The sequence below is a fragment of the Lactuca serriola genome, chromosome 7, assembly GCF_051521515.1.
Source record: "Lactuca serriola cultivar US96UC23 chromosome 7, Lser_US96UC23_V15, whole genome shotgun sequence".
Taxonomy (NCBI): domain Eukaryota; kingdom Viridiplantae; phylum Streptophyta; class Magnoliopsida; order Asterales; family Asteraceae; genus Lactuca; species Lactuca serriola.
This window is the reverse complement of record NC_136414.1, coordinates 41529676-41547456: the sequence shown is the minus strand read 5'-3', so window position 1 is coordinate 41547456 and position 17781 is coordinate 41529676. Positions and strand designations below refer to the sequence as shown.

The following is a 17781-nucleotide window of genomic DNA, read 5'->3' as shown; positions in this document are numbered from 1 at the left end:
CCCAAGACTTCCCAAAGTCTATCACACATGCACGAAGCATGTCTTCAAGCGTTTGAATGGTTCGTTTGCTTTGGCTGTCCGTTTGTGGGTGATACGCGGTGCTCATGTCGAGATGAGTTCCCATTGCCTTGTGGAGTGATTGCCAAAAGCGCGATGTGAACCTACTGTCCCTATCCGAGATAATAGATTTTGGCACTCCATGGAGTCTTACGATTTCTCGTATGTACAGCCGCGTCAGTCTCTCCATCTTGTAGGATTCTTTGATTGGCAGGAAATGGGCAGATTTCGTCAGTCGGTCGATTATTACCCATATGGTGTCCAGTCCGTCCGACGTCTTGGGTAGCTTGGTCACGAAATCCATAGAAATCCCCTCCCATTTCCACTCAGGGATTGCCGGTTGCTGTAACAATCCTGAAGGTTTCTGGTATTCCACCTTTACTTTGGCGCACGTAAGGCACTTACTAACATAGGTCGCGATTTCCGCCTTCATGTTAGGCCACCAATAGTGTTGTTTAATGTCCAAATACATCTTGTCCGAACCGGGATGAATGGAGTATCGTGTCTTGTGGGCTTCCTTCATAACGGCCTCCCTAAATCCTCCGATTTTTGGGACCCAAATACGGTTCATGAAGTAGTATACCCCATTCTCCCTTGCTTCTAGGTTCTTTTCCATCCCGTGAAATGCCTCGCTAATTCTATTTTCCGTTTTCATAGCCTCTGACTGGACTGATGCAATTTGAGTGGCCAGATGAGATTGAATGGTTATCGAGTGTGTTTTCGTACGGCGATTAGAGTACTCCTTCCGACTTAATGCATCAGCTCCTTCTGATTCAAGATGTGCTGGAGGCTCTTGTGATCCGTGAAGATGGTGCACTTTGTACCGTACAGGTAGTGCCTCCAAATTTTTAGAGCGAAGACCACGGCTCCCAGTTCTAGGTCATGGGTCGTGTAATTTACTTCGTGCGTCTTTAGTTGGCGGGACGCATATGCTATCACTCTTCCACGTTGCATGAGAACGCAACCTAAGCCCTGATTCGACACGTCACAGTAGACCACAAAATCTTCCGTTCCTTCAGGTAAAGATAGTACAGGAGCGCTACAGAGGGCTTGCTTCAAAGTTCGAAACGCAATTTCTTGTCGGTCCGTCCATTTGAATGGCACACCCTTTTGCGTAAGCGAGGTAAGCGGCTTGGCAATCTTAGAGAAGTTTTGGATGAATCTCCTATAGTAGCCTGCTAAGCCTAAGAACTGACGAATTTCTGTGGGCGTGGTCGGAGTTGCCCATCCTTCCACAGCTTTGACCTTAGAGGGATCCACATGAATTCCGTCTTGGCTAACTACGTGGCCTAGGAAATTCACACTCCGGAGCCAGAACTCACACTTGGAGAGTTTGACGTACAGTTTTTCCGATCGTAGAGTGTCTAAGACTTGTCGGAGATGTTGGCCATGCTCCTCTTTGCTTCGAGAATAAACGAGGATGTCATCGATAAACATAATGACGAATTTGTCAAGGAACGGTCGACAGATTCGATTCATTAGGTCCATAAATGCGGCAGGTGCATTTGTTAGACCGAAGGGCATTACAACGAATTCATAATGTCCGTAGCGGGTTCGGAAAGCGGTTTTAGGAATATCCTCTTCCCGGAATTTGAGTTGGTGGTATCCGGACCGTAGATCTATTTTAGAAAAATAACTAGCTCCTTGGAGCTGGTCGAATAGATCATCGATTCGTGGGAGTGGGTAGCGGTTTTTAACAGTGAGTTTATTTAACTCTCTGTAATCGATGCACATTCTGAAAGATCCGTCCTTCTTTTTGATAAAGAGCACCGGAGCTCCCCATGGCGAGTAGCTAGGTCGGATAAATCCCTTGTCCAGAAGCTCACTGAGTTGACTGGACAATTCCTGCATTTCAGCAGGAGCCAACCGATATGGTGATTTAGCGAGAGGAGTTGCTCCTGGAACGAGGTCGATTCGGAACTCAACCTGTCTCTCTGGGGGTACTCCTGGAAGATCTTCAGGAAACACGTCCGAAAATTCACACGCTACCGGAATATCTTGAATGTTAGTTTCTTCTTTGGTCTTTTCCACTATGTGAGCCAAGAACGCCAAATTGTTCTTTCGCAGATGCTTTTGTGCCTTGATGCACGAGATGAGACGAAGATTCGTACTGGGTTTGTCTCCGTAAATTACTAGGGTTTCGTGATTTGGGAGACGAAGGCGAACGGCCTTCTCGTGGCACATAATCTCAGCATGGTGGGGGCTTAACCAATCCATGCCGATAATCACATCGAAACTCCTAATTGATACTGGCATTAGGTCTATTCGAAAGACGTGTTGGTTAAGGGTTAGGGTACATCCGATGTAGATCTCCCCAGTGGATTCGGTTTTCCCATTGGCCATTTCCACCGTATAGATTTCATTTAGCTTCTGGGGTTGTTGTTTTAATAAATGTTTAAACTTCTCGCTTACGAAACTTCGCTCTGCTCCGGTTTCAAATAAGATGCATGCATAAATGTGGTTTAGGAGAAACGTATCGGTCACAACTGCGGGGTCCTGAACTGCATCGCCCTGACCCATAGTCAGCATCCTTCCTGCTCCTCTGTTTCCTGAATTGTTGTTGTTAGGGAAATCTCGGCGGAAATGCCCCGTCCTTCCACACCCGAAGCAGGTGTGGCTAGGCCCTGCATTGTTGCCGCCGGCATTGGTCTTGTTGTTGTTGCGGTGGTTGTTGTTGTTGTTGTGGTTGTTTCCCTGACTTTGATTCTGAGGAGGGTAAGCCCTGCAGAACCTTGCAGTGTGTCCCCTTCGGTTGCAACTGGTGCAATGGAATTCCCTGCATTCGCCAAGATGGTGGAAACCGCACTTATTGCATTTGGGAAGATTACCGGAATAAGGTCTTGTAGCATTTGAAGCAGCTGAGGCTGGAGCATGTGGTGTGGCTGGAATCGGTGCGGTGACAGCGTTAACTGCCACTGTCTGCTGCTTTTTAGAGGTCTCGGGGCCCTAACGCCCCTTTCTCTTGTTGTTCTTCCCTTTCCTGCCATCACCCTCCTTTTTCTTCTCAGCCTCCACTGGCTTCTCGCCCTTCTTGTTGTTATGATCATATAACCTCTTCGCCAATCTCTTCGCACTGTCAAACATTTTAGGGTTCGTAACTATCACGTTCCCTTGAATAGGAGGTGTCAGTCCCCAGATGAATCGCTCAATCTTCTTTCCTTCGGATGTGATCATTCCCGGGCACAGCAGAGATAGTTCGCTAAATCTTGATATGTAGGCATCGATGTTCGCATTCTGCACAGTGAGGTTCCATAGCTCTTGCTCCATCTTCTGTATTTCGCCTCGGGGGCAGTACTCAGCCATTAACATTTCTTTCATTTCTGCCCATGGGATAGAGTTGGCGACAGGGAGCGTCATAGCTTCCACGTGTCCGTTCCACCAAGTGAGTGCTTGGTCCACAAAAGTGCAGGCCGCGAACTTCACCTTCATCTGCTCGGGGCAATCGCATATCTCGAATACCGACTCTACCTTCTCGATCCATCGCTTCAGAGTGATCACCCCTCCAGTGTCGTTGAAAGTTCGTGGTTTAGCGTTCGTGAAGTCCTTGTAGGTACATGTTTTGGTAGATCCTTGGTTCATCCCGTTGTTCGAACTTCCTGCCCCTTGCCCGTTGCCTCCTCCATTATTCCCCTGTTGGAGTTGTGCCATAGCTGCGGTGACCGCAGCAGACACGGCTGCCTGGAACGCAGTGGAGTCAACCTCAGGTGGGGTTGGTCCTGGGTTTCCGCGAGTAGGTCGGAGAGGCATCTTTCTGTCACGAAACGAAAAGATGTTGAGTGTATGTGGTTTCGGTGAGGTTGTGATCCTACTAACTAGGGGTATGGTATGGACTTAGACAATACTACCATCGGACATACAATCATAACTTCTCAACACATAGCAATTTGTAATATCATAGCAAAACACACAGAGGTTCATTAATATTATCCGCATTTAATACAAGAAAATTTTGCTCGTAAGAGCATACATAAGTGACGCTATTTCGATAGCATAACGGCTCTATGAGTAGTGTAGTCACTTAAACATAGAGTCGGAGTACATAGCATAGTTCCTAACAACCTACTAAGACAAGTCTATCCCTAACCGTGACGAGCTGCATCCGGAGGTGGTGTCGAGGATGTGGATGCTCCCTGAAGACGAGCCACCAAGCGTTCTGCGTCCTGAAGTCGAGACTCCCACCTTACCTGCCTCATGTGAAACTCCCGAAGGACATCACGCGTCTCCTATTCCGCACGCTCGACCCTAGTCCACAGCTGGCGTACCTGATCAGCAATGCCCTGAGTAAGGTCGCTGGTGTCCCGTAATCGTCTCACCATGACCGGTAGAGCTCGGTCGGCCGGTCCTCCGTCCCTCAGGTCAAAGAACTCACGTGACATGCCAAACGGGGGTCGCTGTCCCTGATGTCTGCTCCATCTCCAAAGATCAACGCCCCAATGAGGGGTAGGTCCAGTGGGGCCCACACGATAAGCAGGCACCCTGATTGGGTAAGGGGGGTTGATGACCTCGGACTCTGCGTCCGAATCACCCCCTTCGTTGTCATCGAGCTCCTCTTCAAAATGCTCTTCGTCTTCTTCGGGTTCGGCAGGCTTGCCCTCGACTTCTGCCTCCGGTTCCCCGTCAGATTCCTCTTCGGGGTCTTCCTCAGGTTCCTCTTCAGGCTCTTCCTCAGGCTCCTCCTCCTCTAGCCACCCGTTGTTTCCCTGATTAGGGAAATAAGGGTCTCCAGGGTGATGAAAACCAGCCATGCTGTCTGCGCGAGTATGTAAATATGCTAACATTATTCCTAGGGTGCTATGACTATTATACAGACTAAGCAAACGTTCTCTTTTTGGTGATAAAGGGTATAGTTTTAGGTTCCCTAGCTATCCCGATCTCATCAAGACGTGTGTTAGTTTTACTTTGGAGAGAATGTAGTTGATCAGGCTACATTCACTCCTTGGTACCACTAAGAACAGTCCCGAATTAACCGAGATACCAGCATTATTGTGTTTGATTCGGCGTTAGGTTCTTATTCCTAATGCAAGCAAGCGTGTTTTATTTACTTGTTTTGTTCAGAGTTATGTTAGTCCCTCTTTTTGGTTTATAGTTGCATATCAATGTGTGGCTCGACATGCTAGTTCACTATAAACAAAGCTCTGATACCAACCTGTCACACCCCCGAACCAGGCGGCGGAAACGTTCGGGAGCTGCCGTGACTCAATTGAATACCATAACATTGGATATATATGAAACGTAACAACATTCGTCACCATGCATTAATATAATACAACCATTAAAGTTTACATGAAGTACATTGTTTAAACAATACATTCCCAAAATAAATTGTTCGGTTCGTTAATAAGTAAACTGCAAGCCATCACTGAGTACATTTTCCTTGAATTCACTGGTTACCTGAGAATACAAGTATTTTGAAAAACGTCAACATGTGAAATGTTGGTGAGTTCATAAGCGATATTTGAAAAACCATGTTTCGTATCGTTTGAAAACCACCAGAAAATCCGATATTTTCTGAAAGGAAATACTTTTGAAAACGTTTGTGAAGATCCATAGGTATGCTTGTTTGTTTCTATACTTGTAAGAATTGTTCGTTAGAGTTGTATGCTTTTCGAATCCGTATGTATTAAAAAAAAAAAACCCTAGGAAAACCCGATGTTTTCCTAATTCTTTGAATTCCATGACTTTACATTGAAACCATTGCAACGCGTGTAGTGTCAATCCCATGCGACGTTGGATTATTTTTGAGCATGATTAATTACTACAAACACGCGTTACACAAACGACCAGTTTATAGCTATACTAACGATCCCGTAGGCGTCGTCCGTACTAATCACGTTATCCAACTGCCCTGACTACGTGTAGTCCCACATCCGAGGAGAAAGAGGACACGAAGACCCCGATGACTCCATTAACCGGTTGGGGATAAAAAAAATGTACGAGGGGTCCCTGACCCACCTCGCATGAAATGTCGACTTTACTAGCAATACCAAAGGACCCTTGGGGACCAGTAGTATACAATCCATTGAAAGTCCTTTTACGTTGTGTTAGATCGGTAAAACCCAACACTTCGTAAGGTAGAGGTCTTCGGGCCTTAAGATCAGGTCATTAGGCTAGCTAGGCCCAACAAACAAGATTTTACACTTTTGGGGCCCAAAGATGGTGCGTAGACGTCTGTGCACACTCGCATGTATATTGAATTCCCAAACGTTACTTGTATGAATCGTAGTATCGTCGTGTTAGTAGTTTCGGATTTTTATTGGTTCGAGACCGAACCAATTCGTTTAACAACGAATTTTGGTATTGTTGTGTATTGTATTTCGTCGATAGTCGCGGTGCCATTATTTGATCAAATTGCGTGTATTGAATTAGCCTTGGAAGTTTTCTGTTTTTCAGCCCCTCATTGTTTGTAAAATTTACTTTTTCAACCCTTTAATTAAATAACTTTCCGGTTTGGTCCTTAAATCATTTTTCTTGACATTTTAACACCAAAAATTATTGAAATTGATATTTTTCAGCATATTTTTCATTGAAAACAGTTTAAGTCCCTAAAAATGCAGTTTTCTCGGTTATAACCCTTCTTTTTCGCAACTTTGACAATTTTGGCCCAAATTGGAAAATTCTTGCAACTTTGGTCCTTTTTAATTTAAAAAGCATTTTAAACCTTTGAAAAGGACTTGGAACACTAATAGTCCACTGTTTTACAGAAAAACACAGTTTTGGCCCTCCAAAACAGAAATTTTCGCATAATGGGCCTTATTGGGCCGAAATTGTCATTTTTAGCCCATTAAGCTTGAAATTTATGTTTTTAATCCTCCAACAAGTATATTTTCAGAAAATACCTTATGAAAACTGTTTTGACTCATCTCCCCCATCAGATTTCGAAATATTTCAATTTGGGCCCTTTAACTTTATATTTTTAGCATTTTATGTCCAAAAATTGAGTTTTTAGCCCAAAGAAAATGTTACTAAGCCATTTAGCTATTTTTCTTGGAACACTTTGTATGTAGAAATATACTTGATGCTAATATTATTTAACACAAGGTATATCTCAGTTTTGAGGGGTTTTATGGCTAGATCCAACGTTATAACACACAACAACACACATATAAGCATGGAAATCATACAAGGCATGCAAAACACATATAGATCTACACTTTCACTTGTATTCCCCCCCCCCCCCCCACAAAACTCATAAAAACAGAAAATAGGGGGTATGAAGCTCACCTTGTTTGAAGCTTTCGATTTTGAAGAGAAGATGGAAGAAAAATGAAGTGATTTTCGGCCCTAGCACCTTTCCTTGGTAGATCTCGAGTTTGGTAACTTCTAAGGTGCATGATCACAAGTTGGAATAGATTTAGAAGAGATTTTTGATGGAATGAAGTAGCTAGATCATGGATATAAGTAAAAACTTACCTAAGATGATGATTAACTTGAAAGATCCTCTTGAAAGCTTCTATATTTCGAGATTTTTGAGTGGAGAGGGAGGAGTGTTCTTGAGGGAGTTTGAGAGATTTTTGTGAATGTGTGTGTGTTTGAGTATGGCCGAGAGCAAGAGAGAGAGGGAGAAGAAGAGACCTTGAGGTGATGTTTGCATGGAAGAATGAGATATAATGCATGGATATCCAATGAATAAAAATGAGGTGGCATCCAAAGTCAACACTTCTCCATCTCTTCTTGGATTTGGGCCTTGGGCCGAAAATTTTGAGGAAGAAATGAAAATTTTTTGGCCTTTTTCCCTTAAGCCCAAAATTAGAGTTAGTTAGGGTGTTCCTTGGCCTTATAGAACAAAATAGTGGTTTTTACATTTTTGTTGGACTAGTTTGGGTTATTCATGGATCAAAGTTTTTAATTCATTTCATTCTAGGCCCAACATGGCCCAAAATGTTGAAATAAATTAGTGTGGGTCCAATTAGAGCCCAATTAGGGTTCTAAGCCCATGATAGTCTAATTGGAAGCTTATTGGTCCATTTGGATCCAATAAGGAAGTCCTAGTCCAAAATGGACTTAAACAAGGACTTCTAGGGTTTCCAATTGTTTGATGACTATTTGTAGTACTTGTATGATGTATTTGATTGAAGTTTTTTGATGTCATAATAATAGGTGTCTCACATGTTCTTAAGTTTTTGATTCACATTAACTTGAGTGTATAGATTACAGGACACAAAATTTCTAGTTGTGACAATTGCTGATACTCGCCTTCAAAATAACTTGTATTCTCAAGTCACAAATAGACAGGTATCAGGTTTTGTGAAGACGGAGAAATCAAGACTCCTCTTTAACTTTGATTATTCATTATGTTGTCTTATACTTTGAAAGAACACTTGTAATTAAAATTATACTATTAATGAAATGGATGATGTTGTTGCTTGTTTACTACTTTAGATTGTTGTTATACATTACATGATGTCCTCCACCCCAGAACGTTTCCACCGTTCTCGGTTTTGGGGTGTGACATCTGATACCATTTGTAACATCCCCTTCTGACACATATCACAATATTGTTCGCTTTGCAATCCCATCACGAAAACTTCCCAGGGGGTCACCCATCCCTAGATTGTTCTCGCTCGAGCACGCTTAATTGAAAAATTCTTATGGGATTTGCTGCACCTACAACTTTAAAACACATTGTGACAAGGAAGGTATCCACAACCCTGATAAGTAAATGTTTCATTCCCCTTCCAAGCCGATGTGGGATCAAGTGTAACCTACCTTCTCCCCCTCCCCCCCCCCCCCCATTATAGGGTTTGACGTCCCCGTCGAACACATCAACTCGTGCCCCAACTTTGATAGCAACTTGTAACACCCATAAAAATTAAGCCAATTTAAAACTTTTTCAACCATTCAAAACCATTAGTTTATTACAAAGTGTTTTCAAAATAGTTTAAACATCAAAGTAACCCATAAATCATAAGTCCAAAACACGAGGATGTGTACGGTCGCACCTTCGCTTTTCCAATGCATCTGAAGCACCTGAAATAGTAAACTGAAACTGTAAGCACAAAGCTTAGTGAGTTCCCCCAAAGTAGCAACACATAAACAGTATCACATATACAAATAACAGTATGTATTGGGTCCATAGCTAAAAGATTGGATTACCCCTGAGCCCACAGTATAAGTCTGGCTTAACCCCTAGTCCTACAAATTATGTCTAGCTTGCTCCCCGACCCACAATACGAGTTTGGCATGTCCTACCTGGCCCTCAGCTCATATCTTGATTGCCCATGAGCCCCCAAATTGAGTCTTACATGCCCTTCCCGGCCCTCATCTCATATCTGGATTGCTCCAACTCAGTACGAGTTTGGCATACCACTCGGTCCTCACCTCGTATCTGGAATGCTAATGTGCCCTCAATATGAGTCTGGCATGCCCTCCCTGGCTCTCAGCTCATATCTGGAATGCTAATGAGTCATCAGTATGAGTCTGGCATTCCCCCTGGCCCTCAGCTCATATCTGGAATACTCCAGGTTTTGTTGGCTACAGCACAAAGCAGTACAACCTCAACCCAACCCACACAATATGTGTAACATATAACATATAATATCGTGTACATATAATCAAGAACCATCACAGGCATTCTTACAGATCTACCAGACCAGCATATCAGTAAGTATCATACTTATGCATATATATTCCGTACTCGGAATATCAACAACATCAAGATATCAACCAAAGGGTCGACATTGGTGCCTTCGACCCTATTAGTACAGTGAAGAAAACTCACTTCACAAGTAGCTCGGGTTGATAAATGTTAAACTCCCCAAATACAACTCCATACTCAATCACCAACATCCATCAATGATCCACTTTCATAAATTCGCAAATTACTAAAATACCCTCATAAGTAAATCTTGGTCAACCCTTGGTCAAAGTCAAAGTCCACGGTCAAGGTCAACAGTCCTTGTTGACCAACTCGTCGAGTGCAGCTTACTGACTCGTCGAGATCCTTCAGAATTCAGAAACCGTGAAAACTCGAGTCAACTCGCCGAGTTGCCGACCAAATCGTCGAGTCCATGCAAAAACCAGAAACAGGAAAACCTGTAAAGTTGGCCATCCAACTCGTCAAGTTGGCCATCCAACTCATCGAGTTCTTCAACCAAATTGCATTCAGCCCATTCCTGTCGAGTCCAAAATTTCAAATTATGGATCTAGCTTCCTAGAGTGGAGTTACCATGTAAAGTTGCCAACTTTACATGCACGCAAAGCCATAAGAGGCTTAAAACACCAAAACCAATACTAAGATGGGGTTTAAGGCATGGAGAAGGGCTAAAGCTTGCTAAAGACTAGACCTTTATGAATATAAGGACTTAGAGCAGTCCAGATCAGAAGCTACAACTTCAGATCATGCCCAATACCCGAAATAACCCACAACCAACTAGAAATTGCCCTAAACCTTTGCATGAAGAGATCTAGCTAGATAGAAGTCAAGGTAACGACTTGTTACCTTCAAAATGATGCCAAGATGAAGTAGAAATCAGATCTACAAGCTTCTCTTTGCTCGAAGCTCCTTAAACTTCAAGCTCTCTTCACAAAATTCACCTTCCAAGCTTCTTAACACACAAAATGGAGAGTAGATGCGATTAGGGTTTTCTAAGCTCAAGGGGGATGGTAAAGGAGGCAGATGGAGGCTAATGACCCTTTAAATAGTGTGTAGAACCCTACAAATTAGGGTTTCGTCTTCCAGCTCCTACTCGTCGAGTTGGGGTCCTCCGACTCGTTGAGTAGACCTCATAAATCACGTGGGCTGACTAATCTCTACACGACGAGTTGAGGCCTCTAACTCGTCAAGTAAGCTTCATTAATTGCATGAAATCCCTAAAATCTCATTCCTGGAAATCGGGATGTTACATCTTATCCAATTACAATTTCGATGGATTAGTTTGTATAATTCGGTTTTCAAAAACAAAATGGTTTTAAAATGACATATAATTATAATATTACCCAATTTACATAAGAAGCAAAAGAAATTGTTTGTGATTTAAAATTTATAAACAACTACTAAGAGGGTATATTATAGTTTAATATTTTATAGATAATAAAACTTTTGAAAGAAAATGCATATTAATGTTTTTTATTAGTTGAAAGTTTTTAACCTATTTGTAAAAATAAATTAATAAATTAATAAATAAATATATGTAACATCCAATTTTCAGGATGCTTCTGATTTCGGGGTACTAGACCATAATTTGATAAAATAAAGGTTTTGGGCTTCAAGGGAATAAAGTTTAGACCCTATTAGATGTTGATAATGTTGGTTAAGTGAGTTAAGCACTTGAATTGCACTTTGGAGCCAAAGGGTAAAATGGGAAAACATATATTTCAGACGTATTGCATGAATTAATGAATTTAGTTTGGTATGTTTTAATTCAAAAGTAATTAGATATAATTGTTGGGCTCGTCAATACTTTCATATGCATATAAAGATAATTGAAAACATAGTTGAAGAAGTTATGACTATTTGAAGTTGTAATGAGTTTTGGGAAAACCCCATCACTATGGCCTGGTGAGGAGTTTACCATAGAGTGGTGAGTTGTGTATCCCAAGCCCATTAAATTAGGTTTCTTTCATATTTAAAGGCTTGAATCCCTTGTTTTGGGTCCCTACCACAAATATGTTAACACTTAATGGAAACAATTATTACATTTGATTCACGCTACAAAAGGTTGCACCTTAGTCCTATAGTATTTCATCAAGAAATACAATTATTCTTGATATATAATGTTAACATTTTCGAGGAAATCAACTCACCTTGATTTCCTTGGCACAACTTACTTTTCTATAGAGAACTCTATCTTAGTATAATCTTTTCATCCATTCTAGGATTACTTATTTACTTTCTCTTTACTTCATCAATAATTTTATGCTTAAAATAGTATATGATAATCACCAAATTTGTCCCCATCAAACATAGGAACAACTTACAATCACTTTATGGTAGGCTATAGACCCAATACGCTTTAACTATGCTACTCAAATTCCGTAGGTGTCCATATCACCATTTTCAAAATCTATTTTTAAATCCTTTTGTGAAGTCTCAAACATGATCACCTCACATTCAATTGAGATTGTTGCATCCAACTACGATTCCTTACTCAGTAATCACATAATGTTCATACACTGAACATTTTTTAAACTATTGTCAAACTATTCATGTCACCTAAAGTCTAAATCCAAATATTCTCCATATTCCAACATATCATGATTTAAACTATCATCCTGATCCAACTTGATCCTCAGTTAGCTTCATGGTTCCATCAAGCCACAATGAGTACCATGTGTCTGTAGTGATAAACGCGTCATAACATTGCATGCTCACTATACTCATATAGTCTCAAGCTCGCCATTCCATTCCCTAATTTACAAGTTTTACTAATCTCTTTTTTCTCTAAACTATATTCTCTTCATGAGAATTTGGAAATCCATTCTTTCAACTCATTGTTGATTACCATTTAGCTTATCTCAGCTATTTTTCTTTAGATCTTGTGGCTTAATGTCTTTATTTCCGCGGATAAACAATGTTATTCGGTGGGTTTATGTGTTGTCCTTGTTGGTTTTTGTATTCCTTGTTTATACTTGCATAACACACATTGTCCTACCAAACTCGAAATTATAACTCAAATTTGATTAAATTATTGAGATCTTACAAGTACATTAATGTATGAACATCAGGATAACCAACTCCAACTATATCAGCATACATGTTTTCTTCTTTCTCAAATCATGTTTATTGTTTCGTATGCAATTCTTACTTAAGGAGTTGTGGTTACATTCAAAATCATCAATCGTGAAAGAGGGCTACTTTGTCAAAAGTATATAGAAGTGATGATTGGAATGGTCTTCCTTGACGGTATAGTTACATGATCTATTGAGAGAGAGTTTGATTTGGGTGTAGTAACACTCTTGTATTAGTATTGTATGTTTTTAGCATGTCTCGAGCTCTTTTTTGGTCTGATTTTGATGGGCGTGTCAATATTAATTAATTTAGTTTTCCCAAAGGTTATGTCGAAATTTCGGTAGAATATTAGAATATTTGTTGACATTTCTAGTTTACTATGGTTGTGTGATATGAGTTTGTAACTCCGGAATTATTTATCATTGAAAAAATGTTTTTGTTGGGACCAAATTTAATAAGGTTTAACTTTATGTCACACGATTGTTTTTTAAATTACTACATTTCAATTGTATAAAAGATGGGGTGCTATAGTTTTATTAATATAATTTTTTTCTATAAGATAATTTTCATAGACACCTTGTCTAAAAATTGAAGTGGACGTTGGAATAGTAAACATGGGATTTAAAACAAGTTTTAGTTTTCCTTCACGCCATTTGGAATAATATTCATTTGTTTTTTTTTTCTAGACAAAAGACTCTTTTATTTAATAAGATAATAAGATGTAAAGAAATATAAAGGGAAAAAGAATTAAGGAGACAAGTAGCATGAACAGAATCATGTTGATGTTCCTTGATGATACCAATGCTATTGTCAAAGGAAATTCATTCTTAATTACATAACATATATTCAAATAATTAAATTTACCGACATATATAAGAGGGGATTGGGTCATGGAGAAGGTTGAAGGTGAAAGATTGTATTACACACATCGTACTTTAAATAAAAGCTAGAGATTTTAATTTTGACAGTTAGCGGGTAAACTTATAGGGGAAGATTTTGTACATGTGTTATCGGTTTGTACTTTAAAGTGTTTTGAAATGGAAATGATTTATAAAGCTTATAAGAGACACATTACAAAGCAAAACAAGCAATAAAGAAGCAATTCACGAAGAAGGTTTAGGTAACCCCATTATATATTATTACTTATTAGGTGTTGTATCTTTTTTAATGTGTTACTCTTGCTATTATTATCTAAATTTGCGTCTAACATTATGTCAGAAATTAGAATAGATCTAAAATCTGTTGGCCAAGAATAATACACAGCAAATTGCACACACATAAATGAGACAAAAAATTATGAATTTTAATTTATCTAGTGTTTTTTTCATTAAAAATACATGTCTAGGTTAAATAAGATAAATGTATCAGTAAGGATGTGATATTGGTTATTTGTTATTTTTTTTTTTTTTTATATTAGCTACGGAGTAAGTTTAAAGCTTAAAACATGCATTACTAAACAACAAAATTGAAATAGTGTTTACAATAGAGAAGCAATTCAGGAATCACGACATAGGTAACCCCATTATTTCTAGGTGTTGAATGTTTTAAATCTTGTTTTGTTTAATCAGATTTACTCTATTTTGATCTAACTGATTGGTTACAGAGGAAATCAACCTAACATTGAATGGAAGTGAAGTCTGGAGCAGTAGATCTCTTTGGGAATACTTTAAATTCTCTACTTGAATGTACAGAAAATGGAGAGATTCTAAGCAAACAGGCGCCACCAACAATTTACATGGTTCCTAGAATGGTCCGAGATCTAAGCCCAAGTTCTTTTACCCCTAGGGTGGTCGCTATTGGACCTCTTCACAAACAAGATGAACATTTGCAAGGATTTGAAGTTCAAAAAACAACTTATTTATATAATTGGTTGCATCGTTTTGGTATGGTGTCAGAGCAAACATTGGGAACATGTGTGGAGAAGGTGATTGGTTCAATAGATGAGATCAAAGCATGTTATGCAGGGTTAACCACCTACAACGATTTGGAGCTTGCTAAGATGATGGTGATAGATGCTTGTTTCATACTTGAGTTCATTCAGAGTGCTTTAGACAGGGTACCATCCGGGACAAACTCATTGATTGGCGAATCAATAGCTTTAGACCTGATTATGATTGAAAACCAAATTCCGTATTTTGTTCTTGAAAACATCTTTGAGTGTACTATTTTAGCATCTGAACAGATGAGAGAGGGGGCCTCACTTACTAAGCATATCAAAGTACTTGTACGTCTTTACTACTACTTCATTGAAGGAAAGGTCAAAGTAGTACGCGATGCTTCCGCTCCTGATCATATTCTTGGCTTTTTCCACAAATATTTCCGGCCTGCGGAATCGATAACATCAGTGGATGAGTTAGGTATAAAACCCCACTCAGCCATGGAACTGCATAGGGCAGGGATGAAGTTCGAGCCTTATGTAGATGAAAAATGGGCACTGGCCATGAAACTGGAATTACCCTTACCTTTGTTTCCATGGTTCCATAATTTCTTTGCCATTCCCCGATTTTCATGGTTCCGACCACCTACTCTGAGGATGCCAAAGGCGATGATAGGCGATGAAAGCCAATATATTTTAAAGAACCTGGTTGTCTATGAGCAGACTCAGTTACCTGTTGAGAGATATGTTACATCATATTTAATTGCCTTGGATATGCTAATCGATACTCCAGAGGATGTGGCCCTGTTGGTAAAATCAAAAGTCCTTGTAAGTTCTTTTGGTTCGAACGACGAAGCTGCAGATATGATAAACAAGTTAAGCCAAAACATTCCGCCCTTATTGTATTACAATCAACAGTGGGAAAAACTGGATGCCTACTACAATAGTTACTGGCCCCATACTCTTGCAGGGTTGAAGCGTACATATTTCAATAATCCATGGAATATCATTGCTCTATTTGCTGCATTTGTCCTGTTTGCTCTTACTGTGGTTCAGACCATCTTTGCCATCAAGTCCGCATATGGAACCAGTGTAGCTAGTAACCACTAGATTTATACTGTGTTTTTTTTCCTACTTTCGTTGTACAATTGTATGCATTTTCTTTCTTTTTCCTCTGTGTAATCAAGTCTCTCACACTCATCATGTATAAGTTTTAATATTATGTCCGCTTTAAACATTTTCCTTTGCTATACTGCTGCTACCAACAATGAGTTTCCTGACGATCCTTTTAATTTTAACTGAATGACAAGAATGATGACTAATCAAATTGATGGAATAAGTTAATTCTTTGGATATCTACCTATATCATAATAAAACAGTTAGTAGGTATATCACCCTCGATTGCCCATATTATGCATGCATGCATATCTGTTTTTATATTACGAGAAAACAATCTATACTTGACTGAAGTTTTAAAATATATGACATTTTAGTCTTGTTTCTTATCATTATTGGCCGTGAGCGTTGTGATCGGATGTCCGTGTTTAGAGTTGAGCCTAGTTGAAACCCACAATTCCATATTTGCAGACCATATTATCAAAACAATCCTGTTTATGAAGGATTGAAACGGACAAGGCAAATTACAGTTTTGGTTCTTAATTTCTTAGAATAGACAAATTAGGACCTCAATATATTTTTTTTCCTTTTAATTTAAAAAAATATATTAATTCTATTACTTTTACACTAACATTATAATTTGCAATTTAGTTTATGGCATTGTTGGTGTTTGATATATTGAACCAACAAGTTTTGTGGAAGTTTTTGAGTCAATGTTTATAAATATTTTATGCATATTATATAGCTATTTTAACTTTGAACATATTTTATTATTATTTAAAATGGTTATTTTATACGTTGTAATGGTTAATTTTTACAATTCCTTGATGTATTTTGTAACATCTAACTTATATGTAGTAATTACAAAATAAAAAAATAAAAACTAACTATCTAGACTGAACTAGTTTCAGATGTGTAACCAAGTCTATATATGAGCAGATCCAGAATACAAAAATCGCTAGTTTTGATTGCATGCATGAGACATCCTTTCCTATCTGTATTTGTTTGGGAAAATGACTTAAAAAGCTAATGAACTTCCTAAAATACACAAAAAAAAAAAAAAAAAAGACCATTTGTTTTTAATGCATAAAAAGACATTATTTTAAAAAATCCGTTATTGGTTTTCATTATCATGCCATGCCATTGTATAGTAATTTGACATTATTTTAGCATATTTATCTTATATCTATATGTTTGAAAAACTGCACTAGGCACTTGACCTTCATTTTCTTAAAGTTAAAGAGCACATGTCTCATTAGAACACAATTTCATTAAGTATGTACATCTATTTTGTGTGGCATTACGTTATGTTAAGAAAACTAAAAATAAATATAAATACATCGTTTCATTGTTTCAGCCCAATGATTACTCTATATCTTGAGAGTTCCTAACTTTCTATATATAGCAACAAGCCGACTGTACGAAACTTCAAAAGAAAATCTGCCCAGTCGTTCATGGGCTGTACAGCTATGAACATTATCATTACGTGGCCCGGGTAATATTCTTTTAAGATATATGAGTTGAAAGAATGATTGGTCCACATAAAATTGATAACGGGCTTTAGCCAAACCCGATCCCATATACAGATATATATAATATATATCCATAAATATATAATACACACAATCTTGTGAATTTGGTATGCGTTGAGTACGCATAACACATAGTTAGGAAGAGCAAGTTAAACAAGCCATTATTTTATTTTATTTTATTTTTTATTTGATTGGCTAATACTTTCATTCATAAAACGACAGAACCACAAAGATAAGACCACGTACTTTTATGTGGCTCACAATAAGTCTTATGGTAAACTCTATTATTGCAAAGCTTAAGATGTCCTGGCCTACACCTTGATGTGAACGAAGTGCACCGTTTTATCCGCGTGGAATTCCACATGATGGTGTAGGAATATTCAAATTGGAGTTGTTGGGTTTTTTATAAAGATAATTTTCAAAACTTATGTTTGTGGTATGGAAAATACTTTGTCTAGAACACAAAAGACATAAATAAGAACATATGTTTGTCCTATATTTGTAGAAGATGTAAAAATAGTATTTAAAATTGG

The 17781-nt window shown here is 38.9% G+C and overlaps 1 protein-coding gene across 1 annotated transcript; it reads left to right on the top strand.

The window, feature by feature from the left end:
• Positions 1-14348: 14348 nt before the first annotated feature.
• LOC145063899 (UPF0481 protein At3g47200-like) lies at positions 14349-15710 on the top strand. The gene has a single exon (XM_079011463.1). The coding sequence runs from the start codon at positions 14349-14351 to the stop codon at positions 15708-15710; it is 1362 nt and encodes a 453-aa protein (XP_078867589.1).
• The last annotated feature ends 2071 nt before the right edge of the window (positions 15711-17781 follow it).